The 15852-nt window shown below is 41.1% G+C and overlaps 1 protein-coding gene across 1 annotated transcript in view; it reads right to left on the bottom strand.

Moving 5' to 3' along the window:
• The window catches only part of obscna (obscurin, cytoskeletal calmodulin and titin-interacting RhoGEF a), a 47625-nt gene that overhangs the window by 5184 nt on the left and 26589 nt on the right, over positions 1-15852 (bottom strand). The window contains exons 41-71 of the mRNA XM_061825224.1: positions 15399-15665; positions 11716-13809; positions 11573-11645; positions 11410-11504; positions 11221-11333; positions 8807-9007; positions 8614-8696; positions 8331-8504; positions 8020-8179; positions 7830-7931; positions 7568-7732; positions 7312-7470; positions 7051-7228; positions 6830-6943; positions 6586-6753; positions 6373-6475; positions 5267-5396; positions 5091-5196; positions 3541-3646; positions 3184-3302; positions 2981-3093; positions 1890-2058; positions 1733-1820; positions 1451-1651; positions 1303-1363; positions 1158-1235; positions 912-1084; positions 759-785; positions 513-665; positions 244-289; positions 69-146 (exon numbers count right to left, since the gene is read on the bottom strand). Coding sequence (XP_061681208.1) covers positions 69-146; positions 244-289; positions 513-665; positions 759-785; positions 912-1084; positions 1158-1235; positions 1303-1363; positions 1451-1651; positions 1733-1820; positions 1890-2058; positions 2981-3093; positions 3184-3302; positions 3541-3646; positions 5091-5196; positions 5267-5396; positions 6373-6475; positions 6586-6753; positions 6830-6943; positions 7051-7228; positions 7312-7470; positions 7568-7732; positions 7830-7931; positions 8020-8179; positions 8331-8504; positions 8614-8696; positions 8807-9007; positions 11221-11333; positions 11410-11504; positions 11573-11645; positions 11716-13809; positions 15399-15665 — 5897 coding nt within the window. The remainder of the gene's footprint in view (positions 1-68; positions 147-243; positions 290-512; positions 666-758; positions 786-911; positions 1085-1157; positions 1236-1302; positions 1364-1450; positions 1652-1732; positions 1821-1889; positions 2059-2980; positions 3094-3183; positions 3303-3540; positions 3647-5090; positions 5197-5266; positions 5397-6372; positions 6476-6585; positions 6754-6829; positions 6944-7050; positions 7229-7311; positions 7471-7567; positions 7733-7829; positions 7932-8019; positions 8180-8330; positions 8505-8613; positions 8697-8806; positions 9008-11220; positions 11334-11409; positions 11505-11572; positions 11646-11715; positions 13810-15398; positions 15666-15852) is intronic.

The raw sequence follows: 15852 nt of genomic DNA, 5'->3' as shown, positions 1-15852 counted from the left end.
GCTGAAAAAGAACCTCCTTAACATGCCCCCAATGGGTTTGGTGAATGCCACATACTACAACAACTCACCTGCCATTTTCTTTTTGAGATGAAAACCCTTAAACCCTTTGTGTTAATTTCAACCGTGTCTTCCCCTGCATGTTCATCCTGTTCACAGAAAAAAAAATTGTTTAACATTCATTTACAATTTGGAAAACCATTGAACACTAAAAAAGCTGTTTGCCATACATTACTTAAGACTCACCTGCAACCATTCATGGCTCAAGCACTCAAAAGCAGAAGGCCGCTTGCTAGACAGGATAAAGGGAAAGTAAATGAATATTTTGCACACCTAAAGTGAAAAAGCTTTTCATTATTATCCTTGGCATTAGTTTCTCATTGCTCATCAATAAATCAAAGGGTTGTGCACTGTTCTTCTGAGGTGTATGATGTCAATTTCGACTAGTCGTTACCAAATACGACTCCCAGTGTAATTAAAGTGTATGAAATAATCACAGATGGAACAGGGCCTACTCGGGTTCTGGTTGAAGAAGTCTGCGGAGAAAGGCCTGGGCCTCAGGACTTCTACTCATGACGTCAGGGGCATCCCAGTTTAGAGTACCTTCTCCCACTCTCAGGAGTGTCGCACGGTCGGTCTCTCCCACAAATGGGCAACGACATAACAGACTGTCAAAGGAAGGAATAGAAAAGAAACAGTATTTACTATTATATGCAGTTTTATGCGATCATATACGGTGTGTTGCCTGGCGAAATACATACCATAGATATGCCATCACACCCACTGCCCTGTTACAGATAGAAATATAGTTTTCTATGTCATGTCACCCCAAACATAGTAGGTAAGACAGTGGGGAAACATTTTTCGCTAACTGTGCTCAACATCTTTGATTGCAATCTTGCACCTGCACTCACCAAATATCTGTTCCCACACTGACAGGTTCTTGGTGGACAACTTCCGGTGCAACAAACTCTGGTGTACCAAACATACTGTACTGATGTCTGGATGTGTCTACTTCCTGGCAGAACCCAAAGTCACAGATCTTGAGTTCATCTCTCGGTGGATATACCATGAGGATATTCTCTGGCTGAGGGGTTGTATAAAAATTTAAAATCAATTATTTTCATTTTGTCAATACTGAATTTGTGCCAAAGTCTTACTTTGATGTCCAGATGCATAATGTTCATGCTGTGAATGTGTCCGACTCCTTCAAGAATTTGCTGGATATATGACTGAACCTGAAATACAATAAAATAATTCATAGTGATACGTCAAATTAACAAGAGGAAATGCAGTGTGTCTTACCTCTTTCTCTGACACTAATCCTCGGAGTAACAAATGGTCTACAAGGCAGTGAGAACTGCACCTGTTGAGTGTTTATGTTAAAGAAGCTCTTTTGCTGTGATAAAAGCACTGTTTGTATTGGAAACACACTTCTTTTGTGAGTGGATACATTTCTGTAATGAGCACCAGTGTACGCCGGGTGCAAAAGAAATCCAGCAGACAAGCCACCCTGGGATGAGCCAGACGTGAGAGCAAGTCTCTCTCCTGGAAGGCCCGAGTTCGGGTGTTGCTTCGGAGAGGTAAGAATTTGGCAGCAAAGACTTCACCTGTCCCTCTGTGAACAACACGCTTCACCACACCAAATGTTCCCCTAGGGATGAAAGTACTCCAGTGACGCTTAACAAGGGCTAAAGTGAGGGGATGACGATATGGATATGAAGCAAGGGCTCACCTTCCAATTTCTTCACCGACATCGTAGACGGCAAATAGCTTTCTTCTCTTCCCCAACTCCAGCTCTCTTTCATGAGACCCCAGTGGACCTAAAAAGAACAAAGGGGGAAACGGGTGAACTCTTAAATGACAACAAGCAAGACTTTCTGTTGACTCACCTTCCTCGACTGTGAGCAGAGCCTGACACGACACATGGCCAGAGTTGTTGTAGGAGACGCAGGTGTAAATACCGCTGTCTTCACATTCCGGGCGTACGATGGTCACATAGCAGCGGGCGCCACGCTGAACTATCTCCACATTTTCACCGGTTTGAAGTTCTTCTCCGTCCTTCAGGAACACACCGTAAGTCAAATTTGGCAGAAATTTTCATTGTAAGGAAGTGATTTCAGGACCTAAGAGTAAGTAAGTCATGGTAAGGGTTAGAAATTGCAATACTAAACAGCTGATCTGGCTTTAGTATCGTCGGGTGTGTAGGCAGGGATCTGTACATATGTGACATCGGAGAAGTAAGAGAATACAGCTCTTATTTGAATTCTACATAGTTGTAAACAGTGCAACAATAGAGGACATCCATCATGCTGTATCTCTCTAAATTGATGAGTGGACTTAAGTGCATCTGGCCTAAAGGGTTAGCACATTATGGCTTGACAAGTTTATCGGCCTCCTTCAGCTGTTTGTGAAATTTTGTGTTTGCACACGATATTCGCTCGCATCCTGTGCAACTCCTGAGGGCAAAGGTCGCCCAATCCATAAATGGGACATGACACCCCTGTTATGGGGCATAAACTATAAACAAATAAAAGAATAGGTGGTTGTGAAGGAGGGGGGGAGGGGTGGATTCACATGGTCCATTACCTTTAATATATTGACCTGGCAGTGACACCAAGATTAAAGGGGTGCAGAAATGTCAAATTGTTACACTTTTTTTTTTTGCTAAGTTTCTCATATTTACTATTTTCACCTAAACAAATACTGTAATGAAAAATAAAAACAGTTGTCACATTGACCCATGCTATACCAGAGAGTCAACATATTGAAGCTTAATAAAGTTTAACTATTAGTTAGATTAAGTCTAAAAATTATAATAGCTTGACAAACAGTGAAAGCCTATTAGTCAAATAAACAACTTTACTGTCTGTATCACCTCATCTGCATCTCATCTCTGAATGTCAATTCCCCACCCCCACGCCCACCCCACCCCCCAAAAAAACAGAACTGCTTATTGAATGTCCTAAATCCCACATCCTACCTTGTACCACTGGATCTGTGGCATTGGCCTTCCTGTGATGATGGCGCTAAATGTTGCCGGTTGTCCTGGTTCGACGCACACGTCTTCAGGGGGTACTTGAATGAAAGGAGGAACTGCAAAGAAGGTAAAAGTGACTACGTGAAAATTCTCATTAGGGATTCTTCTTCTTCTTATTATTATTATTATTATTTAGGACAGAGTACCGTCTGTAATTTCCTGCATTTGCTCTGAGATGTAGAGTTCTTCCTCCTGCTCCAAGAAACACAGAGGCTGCTGCTGTGCTGGCTGAGCAATGGATGCTGAGTCAACAACTTCTGCAGGACTACACACAGCTCTGCAAACACAAAGCAATCACATATAAGCGTTTTAAGATCACACATGAACATCTGGCATTTCATGAGTGAGGAACCACGATTGATAACTTCGGTGGGTGTTCAAAATGGACACTGCTCACCTCGTTTTAAGCAGCTCAATTTCTCTTAGCCCCTCTCAGTCAGGAATTTTGTTTTAAAAAAATCCAAAGTGAGAGGAAATAAATATTTATGAAATGTTATACTCACTGTTCATGAACGGGTGGAAAAAACGTCTTTGCAATAGAAGAGGGAGTGAAATCTGTTTGGAGCCATTTCTTCACAAAGTCAGAGGACCAACCTTCCGAGTCTGGATCTAGAAAAAAATGGCAAATACGTTTTGGTGAATGAATGCATAGATATGAATAAAGCGTACCTTATCTGAGAAACAGAGAAGAGACAGAATGAGTCCCTTACCTGCTGGCATCAGGCTTTAGTGAAACTACAATACGGTACCCACCACATCAAGAAGAGATGGGCGTGTGCCCACTCCTGAATGCCCAGCACATGGCCATCTTGTATTTCTGGTGGTGAAGAGTTAGCTGGGCATGCGTTGACAAATCGAGTGGAAAAAGGGGAACACTGAGCGGTTATATGTGATCATGACATGATGATGACCTACATGGAGCGATCCGCATTAGAAACCTCCTGCTTTTGGACTAGCAGAGGAAAGATGGAAAACATGAAGGTTAGAGAAAATGAAAGGGTAAAATACTAATCCTAGTTTTGCATTTAAAATAAAACACTTTTTTCCCCACTCACTCACCACAAAATTTGGTATAGTGTTAAAAAAAAAAAAAAAAAAAAAAAAAAAAGAGATCCAGAACATGACGTATTAAACATGATCCCGAAACAGAGATAATAATATTCAGTTAAAACAAGCAATACTGTCAGAAAGAAATTTAACAAGTGTAGAACTTTAACACCACCATACTGAAAACTATTTTTCACATTTTGCTTTTCTTGGATGTTTGTAGTTATAAATTATACAGGAAATGGGCGTTTGTAATGTTTTAAACTGCAGTACTTCTATAGGATATTCAGAATGTACTGTATGTATTGCAGTGGCCAGTCAAAATCTTAATAATTCATAGAACGATAGTTCAGATGACTAGTGGTTAAAAAGTTTAAATACACATCCTTTGTGGAGACATGCGATAAATCCCATAAAAACAATATTTACATTTTATTTTGTAGCTACTAGCTCCCACTAGTTTAAGGAAATACTGGAAATTTTGACAAGTATGGTAACGTTGTTTTTTTTTTTCCCTGCATATACATTATATTCAACAACTATTAAGAATGGACTACAACTACATAGATATTTAAGGGATACCACCAGTGCCCCGGTACAATTTCTCCTCCCCTGCAAACTTGACAATATCTCACAGTAAATGAAATCATTAGCAATGTAAAACGTGAATCTAGATGAGCACTTTTGTCTCATCCACATTTGCTTCTCGTAGGCATTTGCCTGGAACCTGATAAACCAGCAACCACTATGCTATATGAAACTACCAGGTGTAAGGATGTAAAATGAATAAAAGGAAAAGTAAGTAATGACTAAAATGCAAAAAAAATATGACAATGGATGAAGTGGCCCAGTGGGAACAGACATGGACTGTTGTGAACGATGGCATGTGCTGACTTCCTTCTCGTATACATGACGAAGAAACTAAAATGCGACCCCATCAAAAGACCCCCAGTGGCCTCTGTGTTCTGCCTAGCATAATTACCTTTTATAGCTTTACCTGTCCTACCTTTAGGAGGCAAGTCATTCATCTGAGCACTCCTGGAGTCATCCGGGGCAACGTAGGAGGGGCACAGTCCGGCCTTGCACTTGACACAACCAAACTCGTTTGAAAGCTGCAGCAAAAATAAATATTTCACATTCTGTGTCTTTTGGGATGTTGGACAGGTATGAGCATCATCATACCTCACACTCATACAGTCCAATGTCTGCATCTGTTGCGCTGATGACTGTAAGAGACAGGATTCCACTTCGAGGGTCGTTCGCGACTGAGTATTTTTGCTTGTCTGTCAACTCTTTGCAGTCCTTCATCCACCTGTAGAAGCAAAAGAGGAGTTGGGTTCAAATGATCAGTCACAAACATTTTGATTATAAAAAGAATAATAATGATCAAATCAGAAATTGGTTGTAGTTTGTTGCAGTAGAAATGTTTTTTTTTTTTTTAACATTTTGCCCCTCTCATTTAATAAGACATCAAAGATCCTGATATTATTGAATTTACCGTAGGATGATGACAAATGTTGCATAATATAGTGTAGTGTAATTCTACAAGTCTGTACAAGAGAAAAAAAAACACTTTTGACTGCATAACATCAACAGTTCACTGAGCATTTATAGTTTGAATCATTGTTATTGTCCAGGGCTTGAAAGTAATTTATTTTAATTTTCAATCACTAGTCACTGTGGCAAGTGCTTTCCCAGAATTACTAACAATGAGGTGGTTTGGGGGCTGACAAAAGTTGATTGTTCCGATTACAAAAGAGACTTTTCTTAGTTTTTTTCTTTTTAGTCTCCTTTTCCTTCATCTCATCAGGTTTTCTCTTGCTTTCTTTTCTACCCAAGCAAAAGGCTTCATAAATGGACCAAAAAGAAAAGATTGTGAGAACGCTGTTCTCACGGGAATTTTAATGTCGTAGTCTCACATTGAAATTGCTTTGTTACACAGATTCTGTTTGGGGGGGGGTTCAATATTTCGATGCATATAAAATTCGATGGTTCATAAGACTGAAATTCACTTGCATTTTGAGGGTTGGTCGGTATTGGATGTCAAGCTCTGGTTAAAAAAAAGGTTTAAGCATCCCTTTAAGATTAAATAACCAAAAAGGTGGGAAAAACTTTTGTTGTTCAAAAATGGGAAACCACAACATGTTGGTCCATATGACCATTTTACCCTGATAACAGAAAAGTAGTTATCTACTAATGTTCCTTTAATGAATTCATTACATCGTTACAGTTCTTTATCTAATGCAATCACAAGTGAGTTTACAGTATTGGAAATATTGCACACTAACCTTATTCTGGGCAAAGGTGTTGTGAGAGTAGAGCAAGTAAACAGAATGTCCTCATTCTCTATCAGACAAGTACTTTCCAGCCGACTGACAAATCTTGGTGGTGCTAAGAGGGAGACATTTGTAATTGCAAATACCATGTTTGTTTGCTGAAACCATGAAATGTACTCAGAATGACATTTTGATTTTTAAATGCAATCTCTTCGGAAGGCTCACCCTGCACTACAACCGTAGCCAGAGTGCCAGCGCTGCCCATGCTGCTGGTAGCGTAACACACATATTGTCCAGAGTCTTCTGCAGTCAAGCTGTCCAAGATCAGACTGCACGTACCTGACCCGTCTGCGGTGATGATGTGCCGAGGATCATCCTCCAACACGAGGCCGTCTGAGAAAAAGAAATCCCAGCTGTGTAAAACCAACGTATCTTGAGTCACTTTTTGGAAAATGATTATTGTTATGACCTTTGAGCCAAGTAATTGCTGGCTGAGGAAACCCTGCAACCTTGCAGCTCATTTTGATGGTATGTCCGATCTTCGTTGTACAGTCCGACAGTGGTGATTTAAACACAGGGGGGTCTAATTGATTGACAGACACAAACGTAGCAGGGAAAAACAGCATTGATGTGTAAAAATAGGGTAAATAGCGGCTTGCTTTAGACCTGCTACATTCATGAAAGACCTACTCTTAGAGGGCAGGAGGGATCGTTGCTGCAGCTCTTTCAGGTCCTTGAGCCAAGAAAGTTTTACCAGTGGGGAGCGGCCTTGCAGGACATACCTCCGCACCGAGCCCCTGTGCTCATGCCACAGCTCCCAAGTCTTCTCATCACCTCCCAGCGTTTCCTTTAGCTCGACATCATTCAGCTGGGGTTGGCAGTCAAACCATCAACATGGACTTGTATGTCAAGACATGACCACTGATAGCACCGCAACAGACATTTCATTACCTTCATTTTATTCTTGAAGGTGTAAGTGTCACAATTCTTACTGGCATCTCTTTTCAGTTTGCATAGGACAATGCATTCTTTGAATAGAAAGACTTGTCTCTGGTGCCCTCTAGCGGTTTTTTTGGTTTCTGGCGTTTCATCCCACACTGTGAAGGTTCCCTTGGAGAAAAATTGAAAACCTGAATTATATTAACTCACGACATTTCTGAATTTCTTAGAGATACAATTTTGGGATGGTGCTGATACTTGCACTGACCTGCCGCACAGGCTCGCCTAGGGCAGTCAAAGGGGCGGGGTAGTTCTCAATGAGGGAGACCTGGTGCAGGTTGTCAGCCCTCCAAGGTAAACACGACACAAAGGAGAAGGCGTCCTCCAACAGACAACAACTCTGGCCACTTTTGGCCTTGTTCTTGATTAACTCCTGCAGTTAAAACATTAGTTCGAGACCCAAGTGACACACGGTGTCATATTTCTAGGAATATTTTGAATAAACGGGTAGTAAAATATTCATCAATGACCTTCAGCAAAGCTTGATATGTCTGAATCCTTTCAACTGGTCTTCGGAGGAAGGTCAGGGTATCTATAACAGGAGCCTCGGGTCTACCAGTCCCTGGTAACTCCTGGAAGATGGCAAGACATGTTCTAAAAAAAGACATTTTTATTTATCGCACACATTTACAGAATCATGTCGAATTTGATGGGGCCCACTTTGAGATATTGTTGGGTGCCTTTATCAGCAATGCAGGCCTCTGCTTGTGGTTGCCCCAGCAAGTAGTCAACATACTTTTCAAGGTCCTCAAAGTAATGGATCAGATGCATGGCAACATCATCATCTGTAGTACACCCCCTCAACCCGGGGAGAATTGACCTGTAACCGAAGCAAGTGATGTCAACATGAGCCTTAAGATAACTAAAAATTGTAAAAATTTTAGTCTGATGTTTGCGTTGTGCTCCTTTTGTCTAATATTTCAGGTGAATGTTCTCTATATACTTGTGCATGGTGTGTATTGCGTAGTTACTTCTCATGAAGAAGGACAATGTCCTTTATATTTCTGAAAATAATATTTTTTTGGTTGAGGATATTGATAGGGATATGGCAACTTGAGTCCAAGTAATTTAGTGGATGAGAAATAAACATCCTCATCTCTTTCACAAACTCCTCTTCGCCATCCATCAGCCCTTGGATCAGTTGACTAGAGAAAATAAGTTGCAAGGAAAATTCCTTTTTAGTCATCAGTGACAGAAAAGTACTTAATAATAAAATTATACAACTGTGCTTGGTTATAAAATATGTGAAGAGACCTTAAAGCCCTCCTATACTCTTCTCCTGTGGAACCAATGCCATCAAGATCCTCTTGAGGTACCCGTAATTGTGTGAAGGCTTCCTGTTAAAAACAAAAACAAAACAAAACAAAAAAGAGAGAACTGCTGCATTTACTCCCAACACACTTCAATGACTGATTACAGTATTTCAAAATTAAAATGAACATCCCACCTTTCTCTTCTTTTCCAGATAGGCTGGACACACCCACCCCTGTCGAGCAGGGTTGGTTTTGGTGGGTTTGGTTCTCACAAGCCATTTATCTGGATGGACAGAGTCTAGAAGTTCTACATACTGACCCTCCTTCAGTAAAAAACTGTCTTTGCTTCCACTGTTGGGATTGCAGTCTGCTCGAGCCACATACATTTCAAATGTCTAAGGGAGTTAAAAGGAAAGAAACTATGTAAAAGAGGCTCACAGTACCATGTGCATATGTTAATACATTCCGCTACTAACTTCATGAATGTTAAGATAGTCAAGTAGTTACGCTAATATTATGCGATAAAAATCAGGCTGATTTACTGGAGGTTTGTGTGTGCCAAAACAAGAACAAACCAACTGGGTGCACCCAGGATCATTCTTGCCAAATGGGCAAAACTCTCGAGCAGTTCATTTTGCACAATCTGGGAAAGTGCCGTAGATGCAAATAGATCAATTAAGGATGCACAATTTGAGATTAATTATAACCATTGATTCTGAATCTTTGCCAGAAAAACGATTCATTTTGTAAAGGCAGTTTCAAACAAGCAAACAGCTGTGCCAACAAAGTACTGTAAAAATCAGAGGAAGTGGGGAAAATCTGTTCTGTTTATATAATGTTTTATTTTAAATGTCATGATCAGAACTGACCATAGCGAAATGTCTTTTGAGCAATGTAATTTTTCAGCGTTGGAATGTTTAAATGGCTGACTTGGAGCCAGTCATGAAGAATTATGCCACATGACCTCTGCCAAAACTCCTTTCAGGTCTACATTTCCTTGCAATCTCAGTCCTGTCAATGTACTGTGACAATAGTGGTGGCCTCTTCCAGAGCAGTTTTTCAGGTGTTCTGTCTCAAGTTTTAAAGAGTATTACTCAGGATGGGTAGATATCAAGCAATATTTCATTTCTGTAACTCAGCACTTTGCTTGCCTCTGTCCTGATCTGTGTTTTTGAGATTGAGATCATATCTTGTTTTGTTTTATGTTACGTCTTGTTTTGCTGTGAAGCCTGTTCATGTCTTCTCTCGCTCTTTTGGTTTTCATTTCCAGTGGTTCTCATCAGCCCAGTCCTTTGTGTCTGTCAATCAGCTCCCTCCAGCCATTCGTATCTTAGTCCAGGCCTTCCCCATTGTCTCGTCAATGTGTTTGTATTAAAGGTCAACTGACAGCCATATATATATATTTTAAAATAGATATTATTATGAAAAGTACATCTAATATTATTCACTTAAATGTCAATACGAAAAAAAAATGAGCGGAGAGCGTGTCATTAATGCGCAAAGTGAATGTGTGTACAAATGCTTGTTTATTTATTTGTGCCTTGCGATTGGCAGGAAAACAATTCCTGCACCCTGCTTCCTGCCCGAAGATAGCTTAACTCCAGCACTCCCATGACCCTTGTGAGGATAAGTGGCTCAGAAAATGAATGGATGGATGGATGCATGGATGGATGTCCAGTTGAGCTGAATGGCTTTGCAGATTAGTGGTTCTGTATGTCGTTTGTGCTGAATCAGTTTTCCTGGAGGAAAAAAAAGAGTTTGAAATATTCCCTCTGTTTATTTTGAAATGTTTTAATTATTATGATATAATTGAAAATGCAGAGAGGGTAAACAGAGTAAACCAGGGTAATCAGGGTGTGAGCCACAGCAGAGCAATAGTTTGGCAGTCTACCGCTACATATTTGACAGCAAATAACTTTGCAACAGTCAGATTGTCTTCCTATTGGTGGATGGTGTGGGAGGGGAGCACCCAGTGAGGACGTACAATAACTAACAAATGGGACAAGATGACAGTGGAGAGAAAAGGACAGAACTTGATGTGAGAAATAAACAAGGCAATGTTATCGACAAGTGGTGCATGGGATTCTTTTTAGTGTTTAAACATCTGTAAGAACCTGTGAGTTGATATGTAAGTAAAACTTGTATTGTTGTTAGTGATCCCAGCACAAGTAATTAAAGCCTATAATGTGTCTATTGACCGTATTAGTGAATGAACACGATATCGCAAGCATGTTAGTCAACTGGTGTACAGAGTCACTGAAATGGCACATTGAGGAAGTGTGAGGCCTCTGAACTCATCTATGTGGTGGGAGGGTGGACGAGTTAGCAGGGGAACCAACCAAATGAAGGGCATGGGCACAGGACTAATGGCCACACCTCCACCCAGCGAGCCCCCACACCGCCATTGCCCCCACCACCCACCAGGTGGCCCAACGTAGGAGCCAGCAGCCACCCAAAAGCTGTCATAGACTCCCAAAACAAGCCCATGTTAAGTGTCCATTATGTGCAAAGATGGGCAACGCTTCCAAGAGAGGGGAGATAAAGGTGAGGGGACCTCGCTGTGGCCGAGCAACCCAAAAGTGAGGTGCGCGCAGACCCCAGGACAAACCTCGCACTGATCTTCTTCCACTTCAGATTCTGTTCCAGAGACAGTGCTGGCTAAAGGCGTGTGGGCCCGAAGGTGTTTAGGAGAGGGTGTCCTCATTTGGCCTTCTTGGGTACCTATGAATAGGAAGCATAAAATAGCATCAATATACCTGATAGAAACCCAAAAAGAAGAAATGATATCATTGCCGACCTTTGACTTTCAATAAATTCTTCTGAAGGCAGGGATCAGGGAAGTGTTGATCAAAGTCATTTGGAGGCATTTGGTCAATTGCTTCAGCAACCCCCCTTTGATAATATTGATGAAAAAAATAAGTTGTCATCGTGAGAATAAAATGAAACTTCTGTTCCATTACCTTGGTCGAGGTGTCTCAAATTCTATAGCTTCCATCACATCTGGTGCAGTGTCATAATCTGATGGACTTGACACTGTTATGGCAAGAGGTTGGAATCAAGAAAACTGAAAATATGTTGAGAATAAACTGCATGTGCTACTCACTGGAGCTGGTGGCAATGAGAGACGATGTCCTTCTCTCTTGTAGACTCCTCTGAACGTGCTGTTCTGTTAGTTTGTAGGCCTCCCACAAAGAGACATCCACATTCTCCACATAATTATCAGTTCCTGAAGTTGGGACCTGATATTGAATTTGTGTTTTTTCCTCAGGCCTCGGTGGAGCCAACTGCAATGGAGTAATTGCAGCAAGCGGTGGTTGCACAGGCCTGTTGAGTACCTGAGCAGGATTTTGGGGCAGAACCACTGTTAAATTTCCATTGTAGGAGGTAACTCCAAATTGACTGACCACCTCACATGTGTAGATTCCACTGTCACTTGGGGTCAACTCGGTGATTACAAGAGAGCACAGGCCACCCTCTGTTGCCTCAATACAATGTCGGCGATCACTACTGATTGGTTGACCGTCTTTAAGCCAGTCCACACTGTTATACTGTCCTTCTACAGCACACACTAAACTGATGGTACCATCAATATCTGCACACTGATTCTTAAAGACCTCTTTCAAGACTGGCTGCATATCTTTTTCATTTTCATAGCTTTTGAAGGGAGTGTGAATATTGGCAGTAGACTCTTGCATTTGTGTTTCATCTCCAGCACTTACGTGAATCAGTGGTGAAGGATCTTGAACTATCTTATGGAGAATCAGAAGGGTAGGTGGGGTGGAGGGTTGAGTTGATACTTCATCAAGAATGTCACCAGGTTTGATTATACTATGGTTGGGTGGGATCTCGGTCAAAGCTTCAGAGAACGTTTCATCTTCAGAGATGTATAGGAGAGGTATGTCTTCTATCATTTGTACTTCTTGGTCTTCATTATTGCTTCCGATTGATCCAGCAGCTATATTTTTCTCCACTTCAGGTTCTTTTCTCATGGGTTTTACTGGATGTTTGATCACCTGTTTGGGGACAACCTGATCAGCGTCTGCTGGTATTGACTGGTTTTGCTCAAGCCTTGGTTCCTCTTCTTTCAAAGACCACGTTGTCTGTTTTAGTAGCGGATCTCTAGATGGTGTCACCATTTGCTCATCTTGATCTGTCTCGGTGTCTCTTGACAGTTGTTTTTCCATTCCTGTCTTTGTTTTGGATTTTGACCTCACAGCTGGCTTTGGAGGAATTATTTCAATCTTTATACTTTGAGGCAGCTCTTTTCTTTTTACTGAATGGGTCTCCAGCTGATTTACAGATGGCACTTGTGTCAGTGGCTCCTCTATCCTCTGCGTGGTCAAAAGTTGTTTCACATCTTTCTTCTGTTTATCCCCTTCCTTATAATCATTGACCGTAGAGTGTAATGACCGTAAGATGAGCTCCTCAGTTTCTTTTCTAACACATTCAGTGGGCTCTATTCCTCCTACTTCTTTTCCTTTTGACCTCATAAGTGGTTTTACATCATCTTCTGGCTTCCCTACTTCAATAGTTGACTTTGGTTCTTGTTCCATTGTTACTTTGTTTCCAGTGGACGATATTAATGGTTTTATGACATTTGTTTCCTCCTCAACTCTTTTCCACAGTGCTGTCTCTGGATGGTCATCTATTTGTTTAACTTCTCTGTCTTTTTCACTTTCTTTCACTTTTTGCTTTGGATCAGTTTCCAAAGATTTAAAAAGTTGGTTCTGTTCAGCACGACTCTTGTCTCCATGAATCCTGCCTGGGTGACTTAGCTCTGCCTCAGTTTGTCGCTTTGCTGGTTGTGTCATCTCCATGTCAACTTTTTCAATACCGTGCTCCTTCTCAATTAACATTGTTGGTCTTTTGTAAACTTTTAACTCATTGTCCATGTTATCTTCTAACAGCATTAAATCATGAGCATTGTCAAAACCTGTCTCTATAGGTTTTTCAGGCTTGAGCTCTTTTTGGTCTTTAGTTTCTCTTTGCAAGGACTGGACAGGCTGTTTTATGTTAAGCAGAGGCTTTACATCTTGTTCTAAAGCTGTGATTAATGCTTTTCGCATTGTCCTCTTCTTAGGTTCAGGAAGAACTAGATGAGAATCAGGTTGATTCACATTGTCGTATTTGGAAATGGTACTCTGTGTTTGCATGAGTATCATGAGGGGGTCTTCCTTTGCTAATGTAGTCTTAGGTGCTAGAGTGGGGGGTTTAAACGGAAAGGAAAGATTCCAAGATCAAAAGAATATCTTGTTGCTCTACATTTATGTATATACAGTAAAGAAAATAAGTGTTTGAACATCCTGCTATATTGCAAGTTCCCCCACTTAGAAATCATGTAGGGGTCTGAAATTTTCATCATAGGTGCATGTCCACTGTGAGAGAGATAATCTAAAAAAAAAATTGTATGATAAAGCCGCAAATATGAATCTGAACACCTGAGAAAATCAATGTTAATATTTGGCTCAGTAGACTTTGTTTGCAATTACAGAGGTCAAACGTTTCTTGTAGTTGTTGACCAGGTTTGCACACACTACAGGAGGGATTTTGGCTCACTCCGCCACACAGATTTCTTCTCTAGATCAGAGAGGTTTCTGGCCTGCCGCTGAGAAACACGGAGTATCAGCTCCCTTCAAAGATTTTCAAAGGGGTTTAGGTCACGAGACTGGCTGGGCTGCACCAGAACCTTGATATGCTTCTTACAGCGCCACTCCTTGGTTTTCCTGGCTGTACCATTAGGGTCATTGTCATGTTTAAAGATGACCCATCTTCAATCCTCTGACAGAGGGAAAGAGGTTGTTCCCCAAAATCTCACAATACATGGCCTCATCCTCTCCTTAATACAGTGCAGTCGTCCTGTCCCATGTGCAGAAAAACACCCTCAAAGCATAATGCTACAACCCCCATGCTTCACAGTAGTGATGGTGTTCTTGGGATGGAACTCATCATTGGTCTTCCTTCAAACACGGTTAGTGGAGTTATGACCAAAAAGTTCCATTTTGTTCTCATCTGACCACAAAACCTTCTCCCATAACTTGTCTAGTATAACCCAAATGGTCATTGACAAACTTAAGACAGGCCTTGACATGTGCTGGTGTAAGCAGGGGAACCTTCCGTACCATGCATGGTTTCAGACCATGATGTCTTAGTGTATTACCAACAGTCACCTTGGAAACTGTGGTCCCAGCTCTTTTCAGGTCATTGACCAAGTCCTGTCGTGTAGTCCAGGGCTGATTCAACTTTTCTCAGGATCAGTGAGACCTCACGAGGTGATATCTTGAATGGGGCTCCACTCCGATTGAGATTGACCATCATGTTTAGCTTCTTCCATTTTCTAATGATTGCTCCTTTTTTCACCAAACTGCTTGGCGGTTTCTCCATAATTCCTCTCTGGTGTCTTTGGACAGCTCTTTGGTCTTCGCCATGTTCGTTTGAGTCTTACTGATTGTATTGGACAGGTCTCTTTATGCAGCTCACGACCTCACACGGGTGCATCTGATTCAGGATAATACATGGAGTGGAGGTGGACTTTTAAAGGTGGACTAACAGGTTTTGAGGGTCAGAATTCTAGCTGATAGACAGGTTTTCATATACTTATTTGGAGCTGTATCACACAAATCGTTTAAAAAAAATATATATATCATACATTGAGATTTCTGGATTTTTCTTTTTAGATTATCTCTCTCACAGTGGACATGCACCTACGATGAAAATTTCAGATCCCTCCATGATAGGTGGGACAACTTGCAATATAGCAGGGTGTTACTGTACAGTAGGAATACCAACCTTTTAGAGATACCATTGCAGTAGTCTCTGCACTTTCTGCTCGACATGAGTAACTTCCACAGTCTTCAAGATTTAGTTCCTTAATGTGAAGTTGCAGCAAACTGCCCTCCTGCTTCATTTCATACTTCGTATTTGCTCTCAGTGGTATTCTGTTCTTTTTCCACTGTACTGACACTCCAAGTGTGGACAGTTCACAGCACAAGATGACTGTACTGCCTTCCTCAGTTTCTGTGTTTTGTAATTCTTTCTTGAAAAAGCAAGGCAGTTCTATAATGCGTTGGGAAAAGAAGTTTAGTAATGACATGTCTTTTTAAATAACACAGCAAACTGCACAATTAATTGAGAGTCAAAACAGTACAAGGTTTGCATCACAAACAATTAAAACATTAATATCTGTTAGGGCACATGGCATATGTATCTACCTATTGTAGATTCATGCAGTGAAATATTGAAA

The sequence above is a fragment of the Syngnathoides biaculeatus genome, chromosome 7, assembly GCF_019802595.1.
Source record: "Syngnathoides biaculeatus isolate LvHL_M chromosome 7, ASM1980259v1, whole genome shotgun sequence".
NCBI lineage: Eukaryota > Metazoa > Chordata > Actinopteri > Syngnathiformes > Syngnathidae > Syngnathoides > Syngnathoides biaculeatus.
Note: the sequence above shows the minus strand (reverse complement) of the source record. Positions and strands in the feature narration are given on the sequence as shown.